The sequence below is a fragment of the Elephas maximus genome, chromosome 4 (assembly GCF_024166365.1).
Source record: "Elephas maximus indicus isolate mEleMax1 chromosome 4, mEleMax1 primary haplotype, whole genome shotgun sequence".
Taxonomy (NCBI): Eukaryota; Metazoa; Chordata; class Mammalia; order Proboscidea; family Elephantidae; genus Elephas; species Elephas maximus.
In genome coordinates this window covers 63,641,820-63,666,733 of record NC_064822.1, presented here as the reverse complement: position 1 = coordinate 63,666,733, position 24,914 = coordinate 63,641,820, and the positions used below count along the sequence as shown (strand labels likewise).

Sequence of the window (24,914 nt, the reverse complement as noted above, 5' to 3'; positions counted from 1 at the left end):
GCCAAATTGCTCTCTAGGGCTGAGCTCTGAGGGGCATGGCTCCAGCTCAGGGAAAGAGTACCCCTTCCCATATCAAAGCTACGTCCCTGGCTGAAGAGTAGGCACCCTTGACCTGCCCAGGGAGATGTGTAGCCCCACAGTTGCTGGGCAAATAAGGTTCAGAGGTGGAAGGACAGCCCACATTAGTCACTCTGCAGCCCAGAGAGGCAGATCAGAAACCTGCAGCCCCTTCTCCGGGATATCCCACTCTTTACTCCAGCTGGTCAAGGCCTCACAAGACACTGAAGGGCCGAGAGCCCAGACTGAGTGCCCCCCAGCCACTAGGGACATTTGGGAAATAGCCACTCAGCCCCTCCTATGACTGCTAGGAGGAAGAAGGGCTCTTCACCCCCACCTTTCCTTGCTCTGTGCTCTGTATTTAGGTCACTCCACTTTCTTGATCTGACAGGCCCAACTAGTGGTCAGCTCCTTTCTGCTCCTGCCTCCACCGCTTTTCTGCTCCAGGGACCACCCCTGATCTGTCCCCCTTTCACACCCAATTTTCCAAGAGTTCTAGGACTAGTGAAAATTAAAGAGAAAATTGCCTATGGAGGAGACAGAGGAAGGGCAAAGGGGCTGGGAGCTTTCTGAAACTGGCCCTCCCACTAGTTCCAGGGAACAGAAGTCCTTCCCAAGGTATCAAACAGGACACAAGTTAGCCATTGTATTTTTATTCACATCGTGTATTTTGGCATTTTCAGAAAGGACGAGGAAAAGACTGAGGCAGGAGGGTGAAGGGAGGTCCCCATTTCCCTCATACCCCTCCTTGCCCAACCACACATAGAGCAAACACAATGGGGGAGAGGAGGCACAGATGCTCCCTCCCCTGGAAGAGGATGCACAAAGCTACACCCACGCACACACACAAATAAGACCCCCCCCTCTGACACACACACACCAGGGGGCTGGGTGAGATTACACAGAGAAGCAGAGCACTGTGGATTCAAGGGGCAGGGGAAGCAACGAAGTCTCTTACAGACAGGCAGCTGGCCCCTCCCTTCCCCTTCCCACTTAATCCCCAAAGTCTATAGAGTGCCCCCTTCCCTTTGTTTGGCCATTCTCCTATGGCCTCCAGCTTCTTCCCTGCTGCTGGGGACAAAAAGAAACAGGGTATAGAGCAGGGGGGCTGAGGCCCATCCCTCAGCCCCTATCCCTCATGCCAGGTGGTTTGTCCCCTGTCCCCAGTGGTGAGGGGTGAGGAGGGGCCTCTTAGCTGGCCACTCTCTGGTAGAAGTAGATGTAGCCCAGGTCCTTGGGTGGCTTCTCAGAGGCACACACTTTCTGGTCATTGTAGATCACCCATCTGGGGAAGGGAAAGAAAAGGATGGACATCCCAATTTGCATCAACTTAATTAATCCCTAAGACACAGCCCTAGAGTTGATTCTGGGGGAAAGGCTCCGAACATTGTCTGCCTGGGTCCCCAAACCTACAGTCCACTCGCTATCTCTCTGAAGGGAGCGTCCCAATTCCACAAGGGTCATTTCTCCTCCTCTGTGTCTTGAGATCCTTCAGTATCTTTACAATCACCCCCTACCCATTCCTGTAGGGGTTGGCAAACTTTTTGGTAAAGGCTAGATAGTAAATATTTTAGGTTTTGCAGGTCATCCAGTCTTACAACAGTGACTCAACTTTCCTGCTGCAGCACGAAAACAGCCATAGACAATACATAATTACTAAGTGTGGCTATATTCCAATAAAACTTTATTTACAAAAGCAGGTGGCTAGGTTCAGCCCTTGGGCTATATATAGTTTGCTGTTCCCTGTTGTAAGGCATTCTTCCAATCTCTGGTGTATTTGTGCCCCTATCGCAAATATACTAAGAATTTCTTCCAGAGTGCCCCTACTCATTCCCACCACCACTTCCCATTCAAAATGCACACTGCCAGCCCCTCACCTGCCCTCCTTCTTGATGTGGCAGACGTAGTGACCACACATGGTAGAGGTGCCCATGTGACTAATGAAGGCAAAGAGCTGATACTCTAGGAAAAAGGAGAGATAAGAGGGCAGAGAAGAAAATGGGCAAGAAATCCTTGAGCACCAGTCCAAAGATTGATCTAGCAGCTCAAAGTGAGGACATGAGTTTCAGGGAATGTGGAACATGTACTGGACCAAAAGGCTATCTCAGCCTCCTAGAATCCCACCCTCAAAAAGTCACATTAATGGAAGGTAGCTTCTGACGCCTCTGACCCTTGAGGAAAGTAGAGCTGCCTTCGAATGAGAGATCTGGAGTAGCGGATTAGCTAGATTCTCTCAGTTCTGTCCTGTTTTCCAGGGACACTCACTTCCAAGACCATCCCGGACTTTAGGTCCCACAGGCACAGACTCAGATATGGAGTCAGCAGCTGAGCGGCCCTCTGAGATGTCCATGGCAGCTTCAGCATCCAGGTCATCGATGTGACTGAAGATCCAGTCCACAGCCCGTTCTAAACTGTTGTTCTTGGAGAGGAAGGAACTGTTACTTTTCTAAACAAGTTCTGGGGCAAGAAAACCACCAGTGAAAGCTCAGCTCCTTCATCAGAGCCACGTAAGGGTGGAGCCCCAGCATTGGCCATACTATTCCCATTGTGCTTGGTCTTAATCGCAAAGGATAGAATTTCATTCCTACCCCTTTCCTCCCCCATAGGCCCCAAGTCCTTAGCTGGGGCAGCCCATACCGTGGCCCGCAAAGCTTTCAGGGCTTGGTCCTGGGAGAAGCCCATGGAGACAATGGTGGTCACACAGTCATCTGGTGGGGGGTCGGCTGCTGCACTTGTGGAACCAGGTCCGCTGGAGCCAGGCAGGATGAGGGGGTTTGCAAAATCTGTCAGGATGTGAAGGGTTGAAGTGTGTTTGGGGGAAGGATGGTGGCCCTGCCCTGTCCTGCTGCCCCACCCTGCCTACCTGGATCATCCATGTGTGACATGACCCAGTTCATGGCAGCCTCAGCCCCACTGTTGCCGGTGTAGTAGACAGCTTTGCGGCAGGCATCCATAGGGAAGCCCATCTCCACCAGCTGGATGATGACCGACTCATCCAACATGGGTGCTGTGGGGAGGGAGGATGGGAATTATGTGAACAGTGACCCAACTCCATGGGGCACCAGCTGCCCCTCCTCCTTTCCACAGTGCACCCGCCAGCCCTTTTCCAACCACCCATTCCATGCATATTCCTCAATTTTATCCTAAAGTGACCCCACAACATAATGTAGGTCCAGTATTCTAAATGCACAGAACTGAGGTTACAGGTTCCATTTATCCCCTTCTCTGTCCATTCTCATGGAATGGCCCTGTTTCTGGAACATGATACTCCCCACCCCCATCCAAAGAGGTAACAGGGTTGAAGCAATTAGCCAGTGCTACTGCCATCCACATGCAGAATGTGGCTGGGAGTGCTCTAGTCAGTCCCCAGGTCCATCAAAAGAGGACGGAGGAAATTTGAAGGGAAGACAGGAGAAACACGAAGGACAGGGTCAGGGGGGAGGCAAGGCAGAGAAGCCCCCCATCAGCATGGAGAAAGACAGGCAGGAAGAGTCACTAACATGTTGGAGAGGAGAAGTGAGGGGAGCAGAAGGAGTCTTCGTCTTCGTTGCCATAGAAACCAAGGCTACCTTTGGGCTCATCCGGAGTGACCAGGGGTGGGGCAATGTCAGGCAGCTCCTCCTCTCCAGGCTGCAGCCCTGTACCCCTCAACTGGGAGATGTCTAGCTCCTCCGGCATCTCAATAGACACATCTGCAATGGGAATGGCAGGAAAGGGGTCGCCTCAGCAGCTCCCTGAGGCCCTCTCTGAAAAATCACTTTCGGGGATCTCAAGCCCTTGCTTCTCATCTTGAAACTGCTCTGTAACAAGGAGCTACTAAGAACAGGACCAATCTTAAAGGAGTCCTAATGTAGTAAAAATAACAGTGAGCCTGGGAGTCAAGACCTGGATTCTAGTCCTAGATCTACCACAATGAGCTACAGACAAGGAATGGGACCTCCAACTTGTACAACTGAGTCCTTTTATACTTCTGTGGATCTCAACTTCCTTATCTAGAAAATGAAGTTTAATCAATAGTTCTCAAATAGCTCTTACAGTCATCAGAGGTCTGTGAGAGCAATGAGAATTAATTGTTCAAGATTCTCAAAATGAAAACATTTTACCAGTTATGAAACTAAAATTAGGGAAATTGTTTGTAAATCTTTTAACATTTTTAGTCAAGTGTTTTTCAAACATATTTCGAAACATCTAAGATAACTCTTCCACTTTCAGAGGAAAGTCTGAGAAACACTGGTTTGCATGTGTTGAGGCCCCTTCTGGTTCTAGCATTATCTGCTTAACCTCCCTCATCCCAGCCACCATACCCAGTTTCTTGGGCACCCAGTCTAAGCCGAAGGTGAACTTCTTGATCTGGATGACCAGGTAGTCAGGGAATGAGGCAAATCGTGTGGTCCTAGGGAAGAGAGAATGTCCTGGTACCCAGAGAATCCCAAGGTTCTCCTCTCCTGACACCCCAACCCTGGGGCTCCGACTCTCATGGGCAGAAGACCTAACAGCCAGAAGATACTCCACACTCTTCCCTGGGCAGGCCTCAGCACCTCTGCAGACAGGAGCAGCAGAACCCTAAAGGATGGCTGTTTTGTTGCCAGTAGTAAAGGGGTGGATGGCCAAATTCCCTTCAGACCAACGCACTCTTTCACATCTCAATCCTGTGCCCATGATAGGGCTAGGCCAAAAGTAAGGCCGTTTGCTGGAAATCCAAATTCTGTCTATCCTAAGTGCCTGTGTGCTCTGCCATAACTGAGGGAGGAAGTAAAGAGAGGCGGCATTAGAAAGCAGACCCTGTACCATGCGAGAAGAGGGCATGTAGGAACAGGACAAGGTAACGGGTGTAGCAGTCACCCATGTCTTCCTATGAGGGCCTCTTGGTTCCCTCATGGCCAAATTACCAGCCCCAACTGATTCAACCCCGAGATTCTAACCACAAAGGAATGCAAGAATGGGAAAGACACGCAGTATCTTTTGGGATTACCCTGACGTAGGCCCAGACTAATGGGACTTACTTGATAGCTACTGATTTGGCCTGTAGGGCTGTGCTCCAGAAGTCATCCACCTGCTCAGGCGCCCCGTAGGCCTCTAGGCAGGAGTTGAAGGGCACCTGAGCCCGGACCAGTTCTGGCAGTGGCAGCTTCTCCTCCTCAGCTTGCCGCTTCTTCTCTTCATACTCCAGAAGCTCCTCTGGTGATAGAGTTGATCCTTCAGAGGGTGCTATACCCTTCCGGACTTAATCTCGCCCTGCTGGTTCTATGTCCATGACTATTTCAGCTCCTTTACGCTCCCAAAGCCCACTAGATACGTATCTGTTTATGATCTTGCCTCTCTTTGTCCACACAGCATTGCTAACAAGATGTGGGCAAGGTTAATCCTACCCACCCCCAATGGCCCAAGAAACAGGGCATACCATAGGCTGGTCCGTGAGGCTAGGCTCTGCTCCCATAATGTGCCCAAGCGCTTTTCATAGACCATGCATTCAACTGCCTTAAGGTCTTGCTGAGAGCGACCTACCTTTGTTCAGGGCTGCATCCATGGGCACAGGCAGCTGCATGATGTAGTCAACTCGTTGGGTGTACTTAACCTTCTCTGTGGCCAGGCACTTGATCTTTTCCTCCACCAAGAAGCGGAACACTTCATTAGGGTTTTCAGAGCTCCGGCAATTCCTCTACAGAAAACAGGCAGGGTGGGGAATTCTGGGTAGCCAGGTACAGAATTGGGGGCTAGCAGGTTCATTGAGGGTCAGGGAGAGAGAGGAGTGAAATGGAGACTGCCACTAAGGGGCATGGGAATGCAAGAGTAGAACAGAATTACTTCAATTAGTCTAATTTACCATCCCCTCCCCAATTCTGGTTCCATCAGAGTGCTGTGCTACTGAAATGTGCTTGTATTTTTCTTTATAAGCAATAAGCATTCTCACATCATCTTCTTTGGTTTATCTTAATTAGGCTGCAATCTCATCAAGTGTGAGGATCACTGCTTGCCCTGACTATTCTCCTCAGGTGCAAATGCTACTCACAGGGCAGGCTCAGTGCATGTAGATCGTCTGGGGACAAGGGTGGGACTGGGTTGGGGCTGACAGGAAAGAATGGGCAGGAGGGAGAATGGAGGGAAGTGAAGATGGATAGAAGGATTGTGAAGCAATTCTCCCTTTTGCCCTTACCTCCACCATGTTGATAAGGTGAAGGAAAAACTCCTGGGCATCCTGCTGCCGGTTGGTGGAGAACTCAGGGTGGCCCTTGCCAATGAGGGCTTTGAACATCCGAGGGGCAATGCCATCCTGAACTTCCTAGGCAGAACCAGGGCAGGGACTCAGCTGAATTTAGAGGCTCTCTGAGGCCTTCTTTAGACAATCCGGTATGTTTTATACTTCCAGACCTCAGTTTCCCCATAATTCCAGAGCCCGAAAGGAAGAGAGTCCCAGACTCACTTTCTGTTCTGGCACCTGCTCCCCATCACCTGACTCCAGCGCTGGCTTGGAATACTCTCCAGAGAGAAGGCCATGGCCCAGCTTGGCCCTATGGTAAAAACCAAGAGAACATTTAGCTCCAGTTAACTAATGATCCTCTGACATCTGTCTATATCTCCTTGGCGCTGCTCCCCCGGCCCCACAACTCCTGCTCATGGCTGACCGTAGACAACTCTCCAAGTGTGAAAAACCTTTCATTCCACAGAAACCCAGCTCAAGGCAGACAACATGCCCAGAAGGCAGTCATCCAAAAGCTTATATGTGGCCATAGGCCAAACTGCTGCCCACCCCCAGGCGGCCACAGAGAAGGGAGTGCACACACCGGCTGTGAGTAAGGCTCTCAACAGCCTTCGTCTGGAGGGCCTGGCTACCTACACCTGGGTGCTGAAGTCCTGGGTAGGGTCCGTTGGGGCGTTCTGGAAGATCCTCTCCAGCTTATCCACATACCTAAGAACCAAGGAAAGATAAATGGAGTGGCTTTGGCCTGGGCTCAGAGGAAAAGAGAAGGGAACAACGGTCTACTAACTCAGAGAACAGGCTTTCCCCAAAGTAAGGAGTTACTGATGGTTGAACCTGGGAGCCCATATCTCTCCAGCAGCCCGCTCCCTCTCCCTTTCTCAACTACGCCAGCGTGCAGTATATTCTGAGGTGTTCTTTCCCTGCCTCCTCCGCAAGACAGAGCCAGGGGAAGGGAAAAGGCAGCCTGGGATTAGGATGAACAGAGTTCATATTCTATTGAACAGAACTTGTTAACACATTCTGAGTTTTCACATATGTCAGATCCTTCCCAATTAGACAGTAAACTCGTTTATGCTAAGAATCTGCTTTTCTTCTATCTTAGTGTCCCAAACCCTCCCTCTCCTCAAATGCTACATGTCTATGTTAGATGTTCATCTGACGTCACTGGCTTAAAATAATGACCACCTGCTAACCCTTGAGCCAGACAGGAGGCATGGAGAGCCCTGGGATTTGGTGTTCTGTTCTATCAGTGGGATTTGTGGGTGTTTGGGTGGTGGTGATAGTTATATACTTACCCCCTCACAGCATGCCAGCCATAGTGTAACAGAAACTATTCTGAGACTGGGATAAAATGCAAAGGTATCGAGGGCAGCTGGAGGAGGAGGGTGCCCAGAGGCTGGCGACCGGGAGAAAAGCTGAAGGGGTTAGGGGTTCACAGCCAAGGGGCCATAGAGGGGAGAAGGCACCACTCACTTTCTCTGGAAGTCGGGGATGCTGAAGAGCACCTGGACCACGGAGTTGAGGTAGCAGCTGTTACCCAGGTTCCGGATGCCTGTGTAGCCAGGCCCAAACAGGGGCTTAAGTGGCACACCTGACTCCTGGATCAGCTCCCATTCGCCAATCCGCTGGTTCATATCTATCTCCAACTCAGTCATCGTCTTGTCTGTCTGCACAGGAAGGGGCGCTTTAGACTGGGCAAGACAGTCGGCCCTGCATTTTTTACATTGACCTCTCACAGGTCTAGTATGACACCCAGCTGGACCCTAGAATTTGTTGAATTATGCACTCAAACATGGGAGGCGCTTTAGATATCATCCACTCCAGGCCACAGGCAATCCTCTCAGAGGCCCGTTAGCCATCAGGCCTGTTAACCTCTGCTTGAATGAGGGAATGAAATGAGTGAGATGGGCCCCTTCTCCTCTACTGGAAGTGCTCTTCCCATCCTGAAGTTACTCCTGCTCAGCCTTTAGATCCCCACTCAAACAACACCTTCTCAGGGGAACTTCCCTGATGCCCTCAACTAGGCCAGGTCCTCCTGCTATAAACTACTTTAGCACCCTCTACCTCTCTTGCATAGCACCCATCAGTTTGTGATTATTCACTTGTTTGTGTATGTGATTAGTGTCTACCTTTCCCTCCAGAATATAAGCCTATGAAAGCCAGGACCACACCTGTCTTATTCACTCAGTGACTGACACGTAGTAGATACTCAGTAAGTATTCACTGAATGAATAAATGATTCTAGAAAGTTTTTCAAAGGAAACCCACATATCTTGGCAACTGGATTAATTGTGGTAGCTCTCTTCAAAACCCTACCCTTGGTCTCAGGCAAGGAAACAGAGCCTCACAGGGGCAGGGATTAGAGTTTGAAGCAGCAGGGCTCTCACCTTCTGCATCTGCAGCATGTCGATGCCAAAGTGCGACAGGTGTTCAGCCAGGTTGGGGTCCAGGACCATGTCATCCTCATCGTATGAGTACACATCTAAGGCAGGGGGCAGGAACACTATCAGAGACAGTGGCTCAGGACTATTCTGGTCACCAATCCAACTTCCTGCCCTGAAAGGACCTCAGTGGGACAGAGCTAGCCTGTAAGGGTAACTCTCCTGAATATCAGTGAGGTCGCAAGCCCTTCTGGTGTTGGCTATCAGAGAAGTTGGGATGAAACAGGGTGACAGCTGAATTAATTGTGATTCTGTTCGGTAAAGGACTAAGGTAAAGATGGGTCTGGAAAGATAACTAAACAGACAATGGTAGTTACCTCTAGGAAGAGGACAAGGACTGGGAGGTTAATTGATGACTCAGTCTTATCTTTTATCAAGAGAGTATGTTCATGTGTTGAGTATGTCATACAAAATTAATAAAAATGAAAACACGTACATGTGAGGGTGGTGGGGGAAGGAAGGGAAGGTCATACCAGCTCCATCAGGTGTGATGGTGCCCAGCTTGACAGCCAGCGGGTAGCCCGTCTCCCTGTAGTGTTCCACAGCGTGGTTGTTGCCCCCGCTGCCATCGAAGTAGCGACGGCCGCAGAGGATGGAGCCATCTGTCAGGTTGAGCCACAGGTTCTCTCTCATGTCACACTTGGAGCACTTCCAGCCACTGACCCAGGGAGAAGAGAGTTAGCTGAAATGTAGGTTGGGGGTATACAGGGGTAGAAGAGAAAGGGGCCTCTGCAAGCCCTCCACCAGTCTCAAGATCCCTCCCGTCTCCTCTCCTCCTGATGTGCTCCTGCTTTGCTCTCCTCCCCGCAAGGCTCCCTCCCTGTCCTACTCCCTGCCCTCTCTCCCACCAGACCCCTGAGAAGGGTGGCCTCTTTGCCTCTTCCCTGAGAGTTGTGCCCCAAGGTGGAAGGGCCAGGCCTCACCAGGGAGGGATTCGAGCAGGGTTGTCCAGCTGCTTGAGGTTGAAGGCATGCTTAGATACCTGCCGCACTTCCCCATCCCAGGCCTGCACCTCCTGCTTGCGGGAGGCAGAGTCAGCCGACAGTAGGGCCTCCACTGCACTGGTCACCTGGGGGAAGCAGAGGGTCAGAGACAGGACCCAGCCCCACATAGCCCTCTCCCCCTTGCTCTTCAGCTCTGTCAGTACTTGCCCAAGACATCACTAGTCCAGCCCCACTTGCCCTAGAATCTTCGGTAGGGCGTGAAGGTATTCATACCCGATCTCTAACAATGTCAGGCAGTCCTCCCAACCCATCCCGGGCAATCTCCAGGTAATCTGGCAAAATGATGATCTTCACGTCCTCGTCGTATTCAAACTTCTCTTCAGTGAGGTCAAACCCGCCTTCCATACCTGTTGGGATAGGGAGGAAGAGGAAGAGTAGGGCAACCAGCATAGCTAAATGTCCCTTCTGTGAAATAGCACCTCCCTTTGTCCCCTCCAGAGCCCTAGGACCAGAGATCAGGCCCATTTTGGGGGGTTTTCCTAGTGCCTTTGAGAGTAGGAAAGACCAGCTCAAGGAGAAGAATAAAACTTCACTGGTGCTCACCAATAGCCAGCCGGGTGGGCTTCTTACGCGGGGGGTCTCCAGTTCCTGTAGTGGTATCCTCCTCTTTCTGCAATGAGGCAGGAGAGCAGGATCACCCATGGGTGCCGGATACCAGGGAAGGGAAAAATTGGGAGGAAAGGTGGGGTGGGTTAATCTGGGAAGAGGATGCAGCTAAAAAATATCTGAACTGAGAGAGTGTGTGTGTGTGCGCGCGCGCATGTGCATGTGATAAACAGTTTGTCATTTCAACAGTCTTGACACGTACAGTTCAGTGACATTAACTATGTTCATCATGTTGTTCAACCATAACCCTCACTAGTACCTGTTGCCACTGGGTCGATTCCAACTCATAGCGACCCTACAGGACAGAGTAGAACTGCCCCGTACGGTTTCCCAGGAGCGCCTGGTGATTTGAACTGCCAACCTTTTGGTTAGCAGCCGAGCTCTTATCCACTGCACCACAGGGCTCCATTATTCATTCCCAAATTTGTCCATCTGAACTGAGTTTTAATGACAAAAACAAAACGGGGAAATTGAGGACAACAGGTCAGAATGGAACAGAGGTTCAAAATGGGTGCCTTGTGGAGTATGTCTGCTGTAGTAGCCCCAGTCTTTGCCCCTACCGGGCGCCGGGTCCGTCGCAGGTGCAGGTAGACACGCTGGCCCGTCTTGTTGTAGTGCCTCTCCACATACTGTTTCCCAAAGCCCAAGAACGTGTTCATGCAGATGTAGAGGCCGCCCTCAGACTCCTGCAGGGCAAGAGGCAGGGGACGAAACACAGGATGAAGTCTGGCCAAGTAGGAAAACCAAAGACCTGGAGTCAGAAACTCCTAGCTTCCGAGAAGGAAGGCTCTGTTCTCTAACACTGTGTGGCCCCTCGTAAGTTATTTAATCCCTTTGGACCCACCTGGCTAAGATTCTCCCCCATATACTCTTAAGACTTTGATAAGAACCAATAAGGACACCAAGGGGCTGAGTAACACTTATCAGTCACCTTTCACCTTCCTTCTGCTCCTTCTTTGGGCATTGGAGCCCTCCAAGGGATTGCAGAGAACTCCCTTCCCTCCCTCCTTATCTGGGGCCAAGAGATCCAGAAGGTAAACGAGGATCAAGTACGTGGACTTCCAATGGCAGAGATTACATTCAGAGGGAAAAGGTCCTTTCTTGGGAGAGGAAAGATCTGCATGTCAAACACTGAACCCAAACCATGGACACCTAACACAAACACTAATCGCTCTTAATGATCAGGAGGAGCAGATTGTAGCACCTGAATGGGACGCCTAACCCCTGAGCTCCCCAGCAAGTCCAGACATTTTCTTTACCACATTCTACTAGGTGGTCAAACTGGCCCACCCTGTGAGTCTTCTCCCTCCTCTCCTGCTGATGCCAGGCTCCAGGGGGCCAATGCCTTATTTGGGGCTCACAGCTAAACCTAGACCCAGTCTGGCAAGGGCATCAAGTCCAGCATTCTCCAGTCACCATCCTGCTCCCTCCCATCCCCTCTGACCCATAATTTTGATCCCCACTGAAGTCCCATCTACCTCTAACCTCAAAAGCCATCCCCTTCCTAGAACAATCTCACAACACTTGCTGAAAGAGCTAGAACATGTACAACCCAGGAAGAATACAGGGTAAGATGAGCGCCCACCCTGAATCACAGCTGAGGAGGGAGGGTGGGCTTCCCCCAAGGCTCAAAAAGTTCACAAGAGCCTTTGTAAATAGAGTGATAGATAAACTGGAGGAGGAAATTGGAGACAATAAGAGAGTCTTCCCTCAGATCTAAGGCTTTGAATAACAACAGGCATCTTCTTCCTGGAATAAAAGCCTCAGTGGCCTTGAAAAAATTCTCTGCTGTGATATTAAAAATAGGACACTGTCTAAGGCAATTCTTGGTCCCATAGATTGTTCTGTACCACTCTCTAGAACAGTGTGGACTGCAATGTTCATAAACAAATAGATCATTTCCCACCACTAGGTAAGTCACCTAAGCTCTTTCCACCATAAGCCCAATTTGAAGATAATAAAATATGCCAGGAGCTGGTTAATAAAGCAACTAGGTCACACTGGAGACCTCTTGACTTCGGATGAGAGAAGGAAAGTGTCAGAAGATTACAAAAACCTCTTTTGGATTATTCAAAGCAGTCACTAAGGAGAGAGACAGCAGTGAATAGAAACATAAAGAGGGATTGACTGACTTCTATCATATGCTGAGAATTAAGAAAATCCTTTCTCTTCTGAGGAAGATGGTGCTTCACCAATTCATGCATCTGATAAGCTGGGAGGAATGTGGGAGCTCTGCAGTGATTAAACTCCTCTGTTGGAACTAAAAGATGCTGATTTCACCAAGGATTGGGAACCCTGGAGCTCTGCTCTGAGAAGTCCTTTTACCTCTGCCAAAGCTAGACTTCAGAGAAGCAGCACATTGTCTGAGGCCCAGATCAAAGCCTAGCAAATTAAGCAAACCACAAATCACAGTGGTGATCCTGAACTTGGCCTTAGATTGCTATACTCAGCACTGGTGTTGCATTAGTGAAGCCTTTCCACTCTGACTTGCAGTTTTCCAGCCATGAGCTGGTCTGGCTGAACACCCTGGGCAGGGCCCAGAAGTGGCTTGAGGGGAGGGGTGGTGAGAGGGGCGGATCCCAACCAGACTGCTGCCCTCTCTTTTCAGGCTCTGGCCTGGCTAGAGGCCTGTCTTTGCTTGAGGGTGACACAGGAAGGCAGAACTGCAGGAAGGGAGGCACCGGGTGGAGCATCCAAAACGTGAAGTACGGTGTGGGTGGCGGTTTTGTCAAGAGTGGGAGCCCAGATGGGTAAGACTCCTCAGCATCCACCACGAAAGAAATCATCTCTCTGGGAATACCTTAAAAGAGGTTCCCTCTTTTCTCTGTGATGGGAGGGAAAAAGGGAGGGGGCTGCGATCATAGTTCACCTCAAAGGCTAAACGACGAAAGCTCTGCTCTACTGTTTCCTCCCTCATTATCACCAATGACCCACCTCCCCGCCCCCTGTCCATATTAACCATGGGTGGAGGTTCCCTAACTCGGTCTTCCTCAGAACTAGCCTGCTTCATACCCTTTCCAGACTACTAGCCACCCAAGAACAGCAGTCCCTGCTACCCTCCGCCCCCGCCCCGCAACCCGGGCCAGAACAGTGGGGGGTCGCCCCCCATCCCTCCCACACGAGACTACAAAACCCGGAGAGCCATGCGCGACAGGCACGGCCAACTCCCAGGCTTGCGCAAGGGGTCTTTCGGGGGCTGTAGTCCGACGGTCGGGTTGCTCCCCTAGCTTACAATGGCAAAGATGGGTGTGAGCGACTACAGTCCCCACAATGCTCCACAGGCAGGGAGCGATTTTGGCGAGCGCGGTAGCTTCCGGGGGCGGTAGTCGCACGACGGCCCCAGCTAATGAAAAACAACGGCAGAGAGGAGGGTGGGAGACTACAAGTCCCATGGTGCACCGCAGGGAGGCGGTAGCTGAAACCTTGCAGGCCCCGGCAGAATGACCAGGGCGATGGAAGGAAGTCGTGCTCGCTGCGGGCGTGGGGAATGGCCTTACCGGCGTGTCGAAGGAGAAGGCGCACTCGTCTTTGTGGACCCGGTCTCCAGCCTTAGGAACCCGGATCGTCGGTAACACTGACAGCAGCGCCTCCTCACTCAGCTCCGCCATGACACCGGCAGCAGCTCTTCCACACAGCGGCTTCCACCGCCCTAGTCACCCACCCCCTACTCTTCCCGTCCAATAAGCACTACTCGTTAGGTGCATGCGCTAAAGGGAAGATGCGCGAGAATGGCAGTTGGGCGGAGCCTATCCGCTACTGCTCCGCCCTCTGCCCTACTCTCGACTAAAGCTAATGAGAAGGGTTTCTAACACAATTGATAGTCGGAAGAACCAATCCCACTCCTCCAAGGCACGTGCGCATGTAGAGCAGCCAGGCGGGCCCCCCGACATGTGCCTGCTCGGATTCTGAGACTCCTCGGTCCCTTCGCGTGCCTTTTATTGAAGAGTAGAAACTGACGGATGTTTAAACCAATCAGCCCAGAAACTTTTCTAGGGACTTGGCCGATCAGAAAGTATTAGGGCACTTGTCTTCTTAGTATTTGAAAAAGGGCTACCCAGTGAGGTGGAGTTTGAGAGGGTTAGTGTCGAGCGATTGATAACTTCTACCGGTAACGATTACTCTCCGTCTCGCCTCGGGAGAAACCATCTTTACTCCATTTCCAACTGGTTTGGTACATAATGGCGTAATAACTCATAATTTTTTTTGTTAATAAAATCATTTGTCTTTGAAACTGGAAGTTTCAAAAGCTAAGACTCAAAGTCTCGGGCTGAACCGCTCGCAGCCCCAAAGTGAACGAAAATCCCGTTATCAAGGAGGCGTCACCCTGAGCAAGTCAATCCTCTGCCCATTGGCCGCAGTGTCTTCCTGATAGACGTCCTCCCAGCCCAATACCTACCTTCGTAGAGCGGGCCTATGGGAGCCCACGTCGGCTCAGCCAATAAGGTCAAGGTAGGGGGCGTGGCGGGAGGTTTGAAACTCAGCTTCGGGAGTTAAGACTCAAGCGCTTGTGGACCCAAGGGTGGCATCGGGGCCCGGTAAGTGGTTTGAATAAACTAGAAGTCCCGGGAGGTCAAGGATGCGCCGTCTTGTCAGCTGCACCAGTCTGTATCCCCGCAGAGGCCTCTGGCACAGCAGCCGGGAGGTTCCTCATCTGGAAACTGGGAAGATCGGGTGATCTGGGGTCAAAGGTGGACATGCTCGCGGTGAGGACTGAGACCTGAGTCGCTTCTCGCAGGCACCCCTTCCTCGCCTCGGGCCGGGCCCTGCCCCACCCTACTTCTCCTGGTAAAGATGGGCTTGGCCAAGAGCGTCCCAGCCACTCCAGCGCGGCCCCCGCCGCACAACAAGCATCTGGCTCGAGTGGCTGACCCTCGTTCACCTAGTGCCGGCATCTTGCGCACTCCCATCCAGGTACTCTGGGCAGGGGTGGGGGAGCAGAGAAACTGAATTCTTGGGCCTCAGCCCCACTTGGCTCTGAGAGAGCCCTCATGCTGTCTACCATTCCTATTTTGAGGCTTTGTTTTCCACATTCTCAATCTGTGTGGGTTAGGCTGGAGGTCTGAGGACTTTGGTAATTCCTGCCTGGAATATCCGCCTGAGGCTAGGAACCTGGGGAAAGGAGAGTCAGGGCCTAAACTTGTTCTAGCTTGTGGTCCTAACAGGTGGAAAGCTCTCCACAACCAAGCCTACCATCAGGGAAACAGCTGGAGGGTCCTAGTCAGACCCAGGACTCCGATCCCCGCTCTCCTACCCTTGGCATTGTGCGGACTCCTATGAAGAGCAGCACTAGCGGTAGGTGTTGGGCTGAGGGAGTGGACTTCTAGGACTCATTCTCAAAGGGGACTCCATCCTTCTGCTTTGACCTCACCTCACTCTTTTCTCAACATTTTGCTCCCTCTCACCTTGATTTCTCTCTTTCCACTCCCACCCACCTGGGCACAAGTCCCAAGGCTCTTGTATCCTTTTCTCCTTGCTGAATGATTTGTATCAGAGGGTCACTCTCCCACTTCACTCTCTGCTTTAGAACCTCGAAGCCCACTGGCGAAGCAGCTGAGTGAAGTATTTGACACCAAAGCCCCCAAATCAAATCTTTCCCCAGAGCCTGTTCTGCCCTTGGAGACACCTTCGTCTTCTGAATTGGACTTGCTTCTGGGCACCCAATTATCCCTTGAGGACCAAATGCCATCTCTGAGCCAAACTGAGCTCACCTCCAAACAGGTGTTTTCCAAGGAGGAAGCGGGACAGCCCACAGAAACCCCTGTGGCCAGCCAGGGCTCAGACAAGCCCTTGAGAGACCCTGAGACACCCCGATCTTCAGGTACAGAATCTAAGGGCAAGGTGTAGGGAAGAGAAATTAGGAGAATGTGCCTGGGCTAATGTCCAAGGATGAGTGTGGGAGGAATAAACTGGAAGCCTCTAATTTGGGGTCCTTGCTTTAACTCCTTCCCCACCCTAGGTTCTAAGCGTAATAATAGATGGAAGCCAAATGGCAAGGTACTAGGGAGGTCCCCCCTCACCATCCTGCAGGATGACAACTCCCCTGGAACTCTGACACCACGACAGGTAAAGGGAGAGAGAGTGAGAGTGGTGACTAGGAAATCCAACCCAGAGGATGGGAGGCCCTTTTTCCTGAATCTTCCCACTCACACACTGCTTTTTTCAGGGTAAGCGGCCTTCTCCCCTGAGTGAAAATGTTAGGGAACTAAAAGAAGGGGCCATCCTGGGAACTGGACGACTTCTGAAAACTGGAGGACGGGCGTGGGACCAAGGCCAAGACCATGACAAGGAAAATCAGCACTTTCCCTTGGTTGAGAACTAGGCTCTGCTTGGCCCCATCACTGGGATTGCCTGGGACCTGATGATGTCCTGTGTCCTCTCACCCTACCTTTCCCTGGGGTACTGAGAAATGGCTTGTTGTCTTCGACTCCCCCTAAACTACCAACTCTGAGACTGAGAATTCGATTGGGCTTTTTTGTGTCTTGCGTGTTTTCTTGTATATTAAAGGAAGTGATTTAAAATGTTTTTAAATGTTATACCTAAACCTGGTGCTGGGTCTTCTGTATGTCGAATAGCAGCCTGAAGAGCACGTGTTCCCCCACTGATAACTCCAAGCCTGGCTTACGTTTCTTCTCTTAAACCCTTCTGTCCCCCAGGGTTCTATCCTTGGCCCTTTCCTTTTGCTCTCTCCAGGTGTTCGCGTCTATGGCTTTAGCTATCACCTATATTCTGGTAACTTCCAGGTCTCTCTAACCCTGACCTTTATCCATCGAGCCATAAGCACTACAAAGTCAGTTTTTCTAAAATTGAATTTATGATTTTCCCCCAAAAGCTATTCCTCGTCCCCTGTTTCCTAGTCTTGTGATTAACAGCATTATTCACCCAGTTATGCAAACCAAATCCTTCCCTCTCAATATGCCACATCCTAGCACTTGATCACTAAATCTCATTCCCACCCCCCTCCCTCTTGAATTTCTTGCCACTTGTCGTTTACCTTGGCTCCAGACTCCCCTCCCTTTGATTCATTAACCTACACAGCTGTTAAGGCTGTCTTTCAGAGGAACAGAACTTCTCATGATTAGCATAACTGATCGTAGTACTACTATGCTCAAAACTCTTTAATCGCTCCCTCTTGTCCTTATGATAAAGTCTAGACTCCTTAGCCTGGCATTTAAGATCTTTTATAATCTGACTCTTGCTCAACATAATTCTACAAACGCACACATACACACCATAGGCAGGCTGTAGTGACCTGTTGCACGCACACTTTCCCAGCCACCTGGTGAATACCTTCTGCCTCTGGGTTTTTTTTGGGTCTAACTCATCTCAGCCTTCTTCCCACTTAAGGCGTGGCTTCTGCCTCCATCCTCCTCTTTACCTCTCAGACTGCCTGGTACCGGCCTTTATCACGGCACCTGCAACCCTTTATTAACACCTCAATGCCTATTTGCTGTCTTCTCTAGCTCCTTGAGGGCCTAGCACAATGCCTCCCATTGATAGACGCTTAATATTTACTGACTGACTGGCAGAGTGGAGTCTCAGTTCTAGGCTTGTGCTAGAGACCAAGTCCATTTCTTCTCCCTGCTCTCCCATGATTTTGCCGCTGCTGAGGGTTACTTCGATAACCCATTACGCCCTGTGGCCCCAATCCTGTTACTTAGCCCTGTCTTGACTGGGCTTTACCTGCAGACAAGCACAATAAACAGGTATTACCACAGTTCTCTCATGCCTTAGAGAGAAGGGACTTATCTTCTTCAGGTGTTTTCTCTAGGGGAGTCTAGAATTGCAGTGGGGCCCCATAGAGTTCTAGTCCCAAATCTCTAATAGTCTGTGGAAAGTGGAGGCTTTAGGCTCAGGCCCCTGGGCTTCCTTGATAAGAAGGGCAAGGGCTGCCTCCCATTACGAGTGAAGAGCCAGAAGCGTGAAGAGGAGTAAATGGGATTCAGGTGTTTTGGGAACAGAAGGGGGATGGAGCCAAACATCACAGACCTACCACAGTGCTACACTTTATTGCAGGTGCTTTAGGAGAGAAAAGGAGCCCTGATAGTGCAGTGATTAAGCGCTTGACTGCTAACCTAAAGGACCGTGGTTCAAATCCACCAGCCACTCCATGGGAGAAAGATGTGGCAGTCTGCTTCTGTAAAGATTACAGCCTTGGAAACTATGGGGCAGTTCCACTCTTTCCTTTAGGCTCGCTATGAGTTGGAATCGACTCGATGGCAATGGGATTGGGTTAGGAGAGAAGAAAAGATAGAAAAAGGAGAAAGCATGAAGGAGAAGGAGGCCAGGCCCCTAGTAGTGCCGGAGGTATAGTCACAGGGTCAAAGCTATAGTCAACAGGGTTGAGCAACCTGTACCACCTAGGCCTGGGCATAGGTAGTGGCTGTTGGGGAGGAATTCTATGGCCTGGGGCCTCGACTGGAAGTCTGCTGGGCCTGCAAGGGGCTGGAGAGGGGTCAGTTATCCTTGCTCAGTAAGGGAGAGGCTGTCAGGCCATGGGAGGAGATGCCTCTTTGTCCCTGATGATGCCTCCCAAAGGCACACTCCCAATAGGCCTTAAGAGAGAAAGCTTGGTGGGAGTGGCAGCTGGAATACAGAAGAGAAAACCTCAAGGGGGTCTGCAGCTGAGTGTCCTCGTGGCCTTCCACCTTCTCTCCTCCAACCTCCTCAGTTCCAAATCTTGAGGAAGCTGTCCCAGGAACCAGTAGCCATAGCCATTCCATCAGCTGTGATCCCCAGGCAGCTGACCCTGTTGTCATGGCCAGAGAGGATCCCTGAGGAAGACAAAAAGGGGTCAACCTGCCTCCCTGCACTGCTGTGGAAAGGAATGTGTGTGTGTGTGTGTACAGGGATCCTAGGTTGGTAGGCTGAGCAACGGGCTCTTTAGCCCCTGGAAAAGCCTGAAGAGGATTATTCTAAGAAACGGGATTTCACCTGAGGCCAATCTCTCAAGAACCTGGGATGGGATGGGGGCAGGTGCCGATGGTGGCGTGGGACAGGGAAGGTTGGAAGTATCCGTGTGCTTTGAGAAAAGCAAGGGGGGCAGGGTGGTATCCCTGTAACTTGATGGGTGCTGGAAAACAAGGAAGGCAACCCTTTATCCCCTTGTTTCCAGATGAAGAAACTGAGGTCCAGAGACTCACCCCAGGACAATCAGAAAGTAAGCAACAGAGTTAGGATGCAGATCCTGACTCTCCGGCCAGTGTTATTTTCATTCAACACCTGGCCTCTCCCAAGATGAGCAGCCATACTACTTGATTCAACTTTAGGCCAGGCTGGTCCTAGATATGCCCCAGGTTGGAGTCGGGGCCCTCAGGGCCCTCAGGTCATTCCAGATCTCTTTAAGTCTACTCTCTTCCATAGTTCCTTGAGGCTGCCCTTTCTCTGAAACCTCAAGAACCTAGAACTGACTGGACAGACAGGGTCCACAGAACTGGGGATAACATGGTACTGGGCAGGGGAGAAGAATGCTTAGAGCAACTTTTCCTTGAGGGAAGATGGTCACAGATTGGGAGCCAAGGGGTACTGGACTCCAGGGGTAGGGCTCAGAGTTACCCAGTAATTAAGGGATAGCAATAAATGGGTCCCAGCAAGAGGAGCTGGTATAATGGTACAGAAAGGGGAGAGTCCTTCCAACTGAGGTGGCAATGGGGGCGCTGGCTCTTACCCACGCGCTCGCACTTCATAGAATCCCAGACATTGCAGTTGAAGTCATCGTAGCCTGCGAAGAGCAGGCGGCCACTGAGGGAGAAGGCCACAGATGTGATGCCACAAATGATGCTCTCGTGGGAGTAGGCGGTCAGCTCCTGGTCTGCCCGCAGGTCAAAAAGGCGGCAGGAGGCATCGTCTGAACCTGTGCAGATGGCCTCTCCGTTGGGGAAAAACTGAGGGTGCAGAGACAGGGGAGTCAGGGCTCAGACCTGGGGCAGCCACTGCCTCTCCTGCCAATTCCCTGGCTCCCACCCTACAGCTCCAGGGCAAGCTGCTTCTCTTGGCCTCTCTGCCTGTCTCTTCCCAACACAGGATGATGAGAAGTAGCCACCGCACTGCATCATTATTCACCACTAACATTTATCACGCACCAGCTGCACGTCCTTGGCTTCTCCTATACTCCCTCACTTGTTCCTCGCTACAGAGCTGCAGGCAGGCATCATTCCCATGTAGCAAGAGAGAGCAAGCTCAGCAGCTTACCCAACGTCACATGGTTCCTCCTATGTCACATGTGGAGCTGGATCAGGGTGTGGATTAGGGCCAGGTAAAAAAGCATAACCTGAATTCCATCATGATAAACTCATGATACACATCAGGTAAACTCAGTTTGAGGGAAAGTCTACACAAAGCTGGTTTGTACTCTTTAAGAATGTCAATGTCATGAAAGACAAAGGTGGAGAAGTGTTTCAGTTTAAGGTTGACCAAACCCTGGTGGTGTAGTGGTTAAGAGCTACAGCTGCTAACCAAAAGCTCGGCAGTTCAAACCCACCAGGCGCTCCTTGGAAACCACATGGGGCAGTTCTACTCTGTCCTATAGGGTGCTATAGGGTCACGACTATGAGTTGGAATCCACTCAATGGCAACAGGTTTGGTTTGGTTTGGTTTTTTTAAGAGATACGGCAAGGAAATGCAATACGTATTGTTGGATTGGATCCTGGACAAAAAAAAATGTTGCTATTAAGGACATTATTGAGGTAATGGGTGAAATTTGAATATAGGCTCTAGAATACAATATTATATCAATGTTAAATTTCCTGATTTTAATGACTAAGCTGTGGTTATATAAGAGAATAGCCTTGTTTTTTAGGAAATACACACCAAAGTATTTAAGGGGTAAAGAGGCATGATGTCTGCAACTCACTCTCAAAAGGCCCGGGGAGAGGGGAAATCTATGTATACCTACAACTATGTTTATATTTGTCTATTTCTCTTCAGAGAGAATGAGGAAGCAAATACATAAATGTTAACTGTTAGCGAATGTTAACTGTGGGCCAAGGGTATATGGGGGTTCTTATTAGCCCTGAAACTTTTCTGTAAGGTGAAATTATTTTTAAACAAAAATAAAAAGCACAGGGCTAGGGGAGCTGTGGAAGGGAAAGAAGCTCTGTGTGGGGTGAGGTGGTGCTGGGGAGGTGGAACAGGGAGGGGAGCTCACGCAGATGGCGTTGATGTCCGACTCATGTCCTGTGAAAGTCTGACGGCAGGTCCCCTCCCGCACATCCCAGAGTTTGGCGCTGGCATCACAAGCCCCCGAAATGAAGAGTCTGAAGTCGGGAGAGACAGCCAGGCTCATGCAGTCACCCGTGTGGCCCACAAACACAGTCTTCTGCTGCCCGGTCTCAATATCCCACAGGGCACTGCCGGGAGGGAAGAAGGCTGTCACAGAGAAAGGTCAGGACTGCCTCCCAAGCCTCATCACCCACAGTGTGGGTCCTTACCATGTGGTGTCCCCAGAGCTGGTCACAATGTTGTTGTCGTCCAGGAAGCGGCAGCAGGAGAGATAACCTGGGGGCAGTTAGAAGGACAGGGCTCTGGCCGCAGCGTTGCAATCCGCCAGGGGCCTGGGGCTGCCTGGACCCCGTGGGACTAGAAGAGAGGGTCTGCTCACCTGTGTGGGCAGAGAGCTCCCGGCTGACCTTGACGCTGCCCTCACGGGATTTGAGACTGTAGATGGAACACATGTTGTCCAGCCCCCCACATGCCACAAAGTTCCCTGACGGGGCGTAGGCACAGGTCATGACCCAGGAGGAGCGCAGCGGGATGGCATGCACCTGCAGGGAGGGCGGGTTTGGGTGGAGGAGGACCTGAGCTGAGTTCCAGGTGAGGAAGGGTACAGATGGGTAGGAACAGTGCCCCCAGAAAGGATTCAGTGGTCAGGGAGACAGGGCTATACCTTATTGGTGGTGTAGGTGTCCCACACGATAAGCTTCCCGTCTTGCGAAGCACTTACCAGCAGCCTGGGGAAAAGGTACCTACGTCACCCAGGCATCTCTTTCCCGCCTTCCCTGCCCCTCTGGGTCCTCTCAAGCCTCACTTGGAGTCAGTGGCCCAGTGCATGGCATAGATCTTGGCCAGATGCCCCCTTAGCGTCCGCCGTGTCCGCATCTGAACTCGTCCCACAACCTCTAGGCCAGACACCAGCTACAGAAAAAGGGGCATTAGAAATGGGTTTGGTTTTTGTTTTGTTTTGTTGTAAGAAAGAAAAAAATGCTGCCAATTGTACTTGTAAGGCATCATCCACTGTTGGATGTGTCTTGATTTCAGAGATGTCAGAATGCAAAAAATGTGTACCTTAGAATTGATGAAATACTGCATTAGACAACTATTAGTACTAGGGCCTATAGGGCTCTGTGATTTACAAAGTAACTTCATCATTCTCTTCGTCCTCATAATCCTGCCAGGGGGGTTGAATCACTCATTTTATGGACAAGAATAGGACAGTGTCTGCATCTTGGTAGCTTTAGCATCTAATACAGTGCCTGGCCCAGAGTGAACCCACTGCCGTTGATTCTGGCTCATAGTGACCCTATAGGACAGAGTAGACCTGCCCCATAGGGTTTTGAAGGAGCAGCTGGTAGATTCGAACTGCCTACCTTTTGGTTAGCAGCCAAACACTTAACCACTGCACCACCAGGGCTCCTTTTCTTTCTTTCCAAGTCTGTAATCTTTAGGGAAGCTGACTGCCACATCCTTCTCCTGAAGAGTGGATGGTGGGTTTGAACCACCAACCTTTTGGTTAGCAGCTGAGGCTTAACCACTGTGCAACCAGGCTCTCACTGAATGTTTGTTGAATGAAAGAATGAATGCCGTTCCTTATTCTGAGGACATGCTGTACCTCAGGCTGGTTGATGTGGTCAGGGAGTTCCCGTTCCCACCCCTCATATCCTGTCCTCAGGGGAACAGGAGGTCTCACCTCTGCCAGAGTAATATCAGCACAGGCTTTCCTGGCATCCTAGGGGGGAAGCAGATGTCAGAGGAGGGTAGGGGTAGATGGATGCATAGGCCTCTGAGGTAGGTGGGGTTGGGGCTCTGGGGTTTGAGGGTGTCTCCAACATGAGATTCAAGTTAGGAAGTTTCTGGTCATTTCCAGGTCAGTGGTCTCTAAGGTGTCACTCAAGAGCAAACCCAGCCCCCGTTCCCAGGCCACACTCCCTGGTTATGTGATTTTTGGGGCCTCTCAGTGGGAGGGGTCGGGGGTTACTGCAATCTGCTTCTTGAGCTGCTCTGCCTCCTGCCGTAGTTGCTCCATCTCCCCCATGGCTGACAGGTCAAGGAGTTGCTCCTGCCCCTGCCAGGAACATGGGGTGGGTGTTGGGGAACCTCCAGCAAGCCATGTTATGTTCCTCACACCCTACCCCGGACTCCTCACAAGGGCTGGAGCCCATGTCATGAAATAGGAAATTAACTGGGTTGTCCATGTCCCCTGCCCACCGGGGCCCTCCAAGTTTGGAGTCCTCTGCATCCAGCCCCAGCCCTGCCCGAGCCCGCCCTGCAGCCTCCCAGACCCAGAGCACAGGGCTCCGCCAGCTCCCTCTTACTTGGGCTCTGGCTGGACTTCTCCCAGGTTTCCAGCTCCGATTCTCAGTCACCTCCTCACTCCCTTAGCTGCAACGCCTGCAGGTCACCTACCTCACTCTGCTGCCAGAGGAGATGGCCTGGCCTGGCCCCTACTGGGGCGAGGGGGAGCTGGGGAGGGTGATGACAGGGAAGGGTAGGGCCAGCGACGTCAGGCAAATGAAATTAGCTGGCAGCGTTGGGGGAGAACCGGGAAGAGGACAGAGAGGGGTGGGTGCAGTTCCCAGAGACCCGGGCTCAGCCCGGGGGAGGGGTGGGAGCTGGAGTGTGGAGCTATAGAGGGGAGTAGCTCCCCACAACCAATCTGGGAGGGAGGGAGGTTGACAGTTGATGGGGTGCTTCCCTGGTCAGTCTCTCTGCAGGCACGGATAAGAGCATCAGGCCCCATGGGATTAGAGCAAAGCTGTGAGGATTAAGCATTGGGGTTTTTAGAAGGGGTGCAAAGGAACAGTAGCAACCACAGGACCGGTAGCCCCCTGGGCCTGGCCCTGAGCAGTGGTGATGATCTTGGCAGTCAGGGCCCACCTGCAACCAGGCTGTGAGCTATGCTACGATCGTGGAAGGTGGCCCTATTGTCAATACTCCCCAGTTTTGTTCCTTAGCTCAGGGTGGTAGGGGAAGAAGGTTATGGTGACTCTGGGGAGGGTGCAGGCAGGAGCCGAGATTAGAAAGGACTGATCTGGATAATCCTCCTTCTTGACAAACCCCAACCAGCTGCCTTTGGGTCTCATCCTGGAGTGGGGCAGGGAGAGGAACAGGGGATCCAGAGAGAAGGGTGGTTGGGCCTGCCCCTGCTTTGGGGGGAGAAAGGACTACAAGTGGAGGGCAACCCCATCCCCCGTTCCCAATCTGGGGAGCCCCCTCTTTGCTTCCATGACTCACAGGGCCCTGCTGGGGCTGTGACGGCAGAAGCCAGAGGGGTCTGGCTGCCCCAAGCCTTGGTCAAGCTCAGAGAGGGAAGACAGGGCTTAGAGGTGGAGGCTCAAGGAGCAGCTGTCAGGGCCTTGGGTGCATTTGCATGAGGGGAGCAGGTGGCCGAGATTT

At 51.5% G+C, this 24,914-nt stretch overlaps 3 protein-coding genes across 5 annotated transcripts; 1 reads left to right on the top strand and 2 right to left on the bottom strand.

The window, feature by feature from the left end:
* Positions 1–681: 681 nt before the first annotated feature.
* USP5 (ubiquitin specific peptidase 5) lies at positions 682–13,990 on the bottom strand. Of its 2 annotated transcripts, none has more exons than XM_049882317.1 (20): positions 13,805–13,990; positions 10,868–10,993; positions 10,245–10,311; positions 9,915–10,048; positions 9,621–9,766; positions 9,171–9,355; positions 8,644–8,738; positions 7,730–7,923; positions 6,893–6,964; positions 6,479–6,566; positions 6,212–6,337; positions 5,563–5,716; positions 5,061–5,235; positions 4,362–4,450; positions 3,558–3,749; positions 2,921–3,064; positions 2,695–2,840; positions 2,323–2,476; positions 1,935–2,019; positions 682–1,342 (listed from the first exon to the last, which is right to left on the bottom strand). In XM_049882317.1, exons 1-20 carry the CDS (start codon positions 13,913–13,915, stop codon positions 1,249–1,251), a joined length of 2,577 nt encoding a protein of 858 aa, XP_049738274.1. In that variant the 5' UTR covers positions 13,916–13,990; the 3' UTR covers positions 682–1,248. The 2 variants fall into 2 exon arrangements, with proteins under 2 accessions (XP_049738274.1, XP_049738275.1); XM_049882318.1 differs by having other exon boundaries at positions 3,627–3,749.
* CDCA3 (cell division cycle associated 3) lies at positions 12,969–16,820 on the top strand. Of its 2 annotated transcripts, none has more exons than XM_049882322.1 (6): positions 12,969–13,057; positions 15,043–15,218; positions 15,470–15,599; positions 15,907–16,125; positions 16,264–16,370; positions 16,471–16,820. In XM_049882322.1, the coding sequence occupies exons 1-6, from the start codon at positions 13,054–13,056 to the stop codon at positions 16,624–16,626; spliced, it is 792 nt and encodes a 263-aa protein (XP_049738279.1). In that variant the 5' UTR covers positions 12,969–13,053; the 3' UTR covers positions 16,627–16,820. The 2 variants fall into 2 exon arrangements, with proteins under 2 accessions (XP_049738279.1, XP_049738280.1); XM_049882323.1 differs by lacking the exon at positions 12,969–13,057 and adding an exon at positions 14,040–14,842.
* A 1,536-nt stretch (positions 16,821–18,356) lies between these two features.
* Positions 18,357–24,005, bottom strand: GNB3 (G protein subunit beta 3). Its single transcript, XM_049882320.1, has 10 exons — positions 23,834–24,005; positions 23,497–23,583; positions 23,209–23,247; positions 22,330–22,436; positions 22,189–22,252; positions 21,904–22,066; positions 21,734–21,800; positions 21,451–21,652; positions 19,972–20,188; positions 18,357–19,078 (listed from the first exon to the last, which is right to left on the bottom strand). The coding sequence occupies exons 2-10, from the start codon at positions 23,551–23,553 to the stop codon at positions 18,972–18,974; spliced, it is 1,023 nt and encodes a 340-aa protein (XP_049738277.1). The 5' UTR covers positions 23,554–23,583; positions 23,834–24,005; the 3' UTR covers positions 18,357–18,971.
* Positions 24,006–24,914: the final 909 nt, after the last annotated feature.

Coding starts and splice junctions, on each gene's coding strand:
- CDCA3 (XM_049882322.1), top strand. Junction 15,600..15,906: donor TATGAAGAGCAGCACTAGCG/GTAGGTGTTGGG, acceptor ATCTTTCCCCAG/AGCCTGTTCTGCCCTTGGAG. Junction 16,126..16,263: donor TGAGACACCCCGATCTTCAG/GTACAGAATCTA, acceptor TCCCCACCCTAG/GTTCTAAGCGTAATAATAGA.
- USP5 (XM_049882317.1), bottom strand. CDS start 13,915: ATGGCGGAGCTGAGTGAGGAGGCGCTGCTGTCAGTGTTACCGACGATC. Junction 6,338..6,478: donor AGCAGGTGCCAGAACAGAAA/GTGAGTCTGGGA, acceptor GGTTCTGCCTAG/GAAGTTCAGGATGGCATTGC. Junction 2,841..2,920: donor GTCACACATGGATGATCCAG/GTAGGCAGGGTG, acceptor ACATCCTGACAG/ATTTTGCAAACCCCCTCATC.
- GNB3 (XM_049882320.1), bottom strand. CDS start 23,553: ATGGGGGAGATGGAGCAACTACGGCAGGAGGCAGAGCAGCTCAAGAAG. Junction 22,437..23,208: donor CTGATATTACTCTGGCAGAG/GTGAGACCTCCT, acceptor CTTTTTCTGTAG/CTGGTGTCTGGCCTAGAGGT. Junction 22,067..22,188: donor ACACCTACACCACCAATAAG/GTATAGCCCTGT, acceptor CCCTCCCTGCAG/GTGCATGCCATCCCGCTGCG.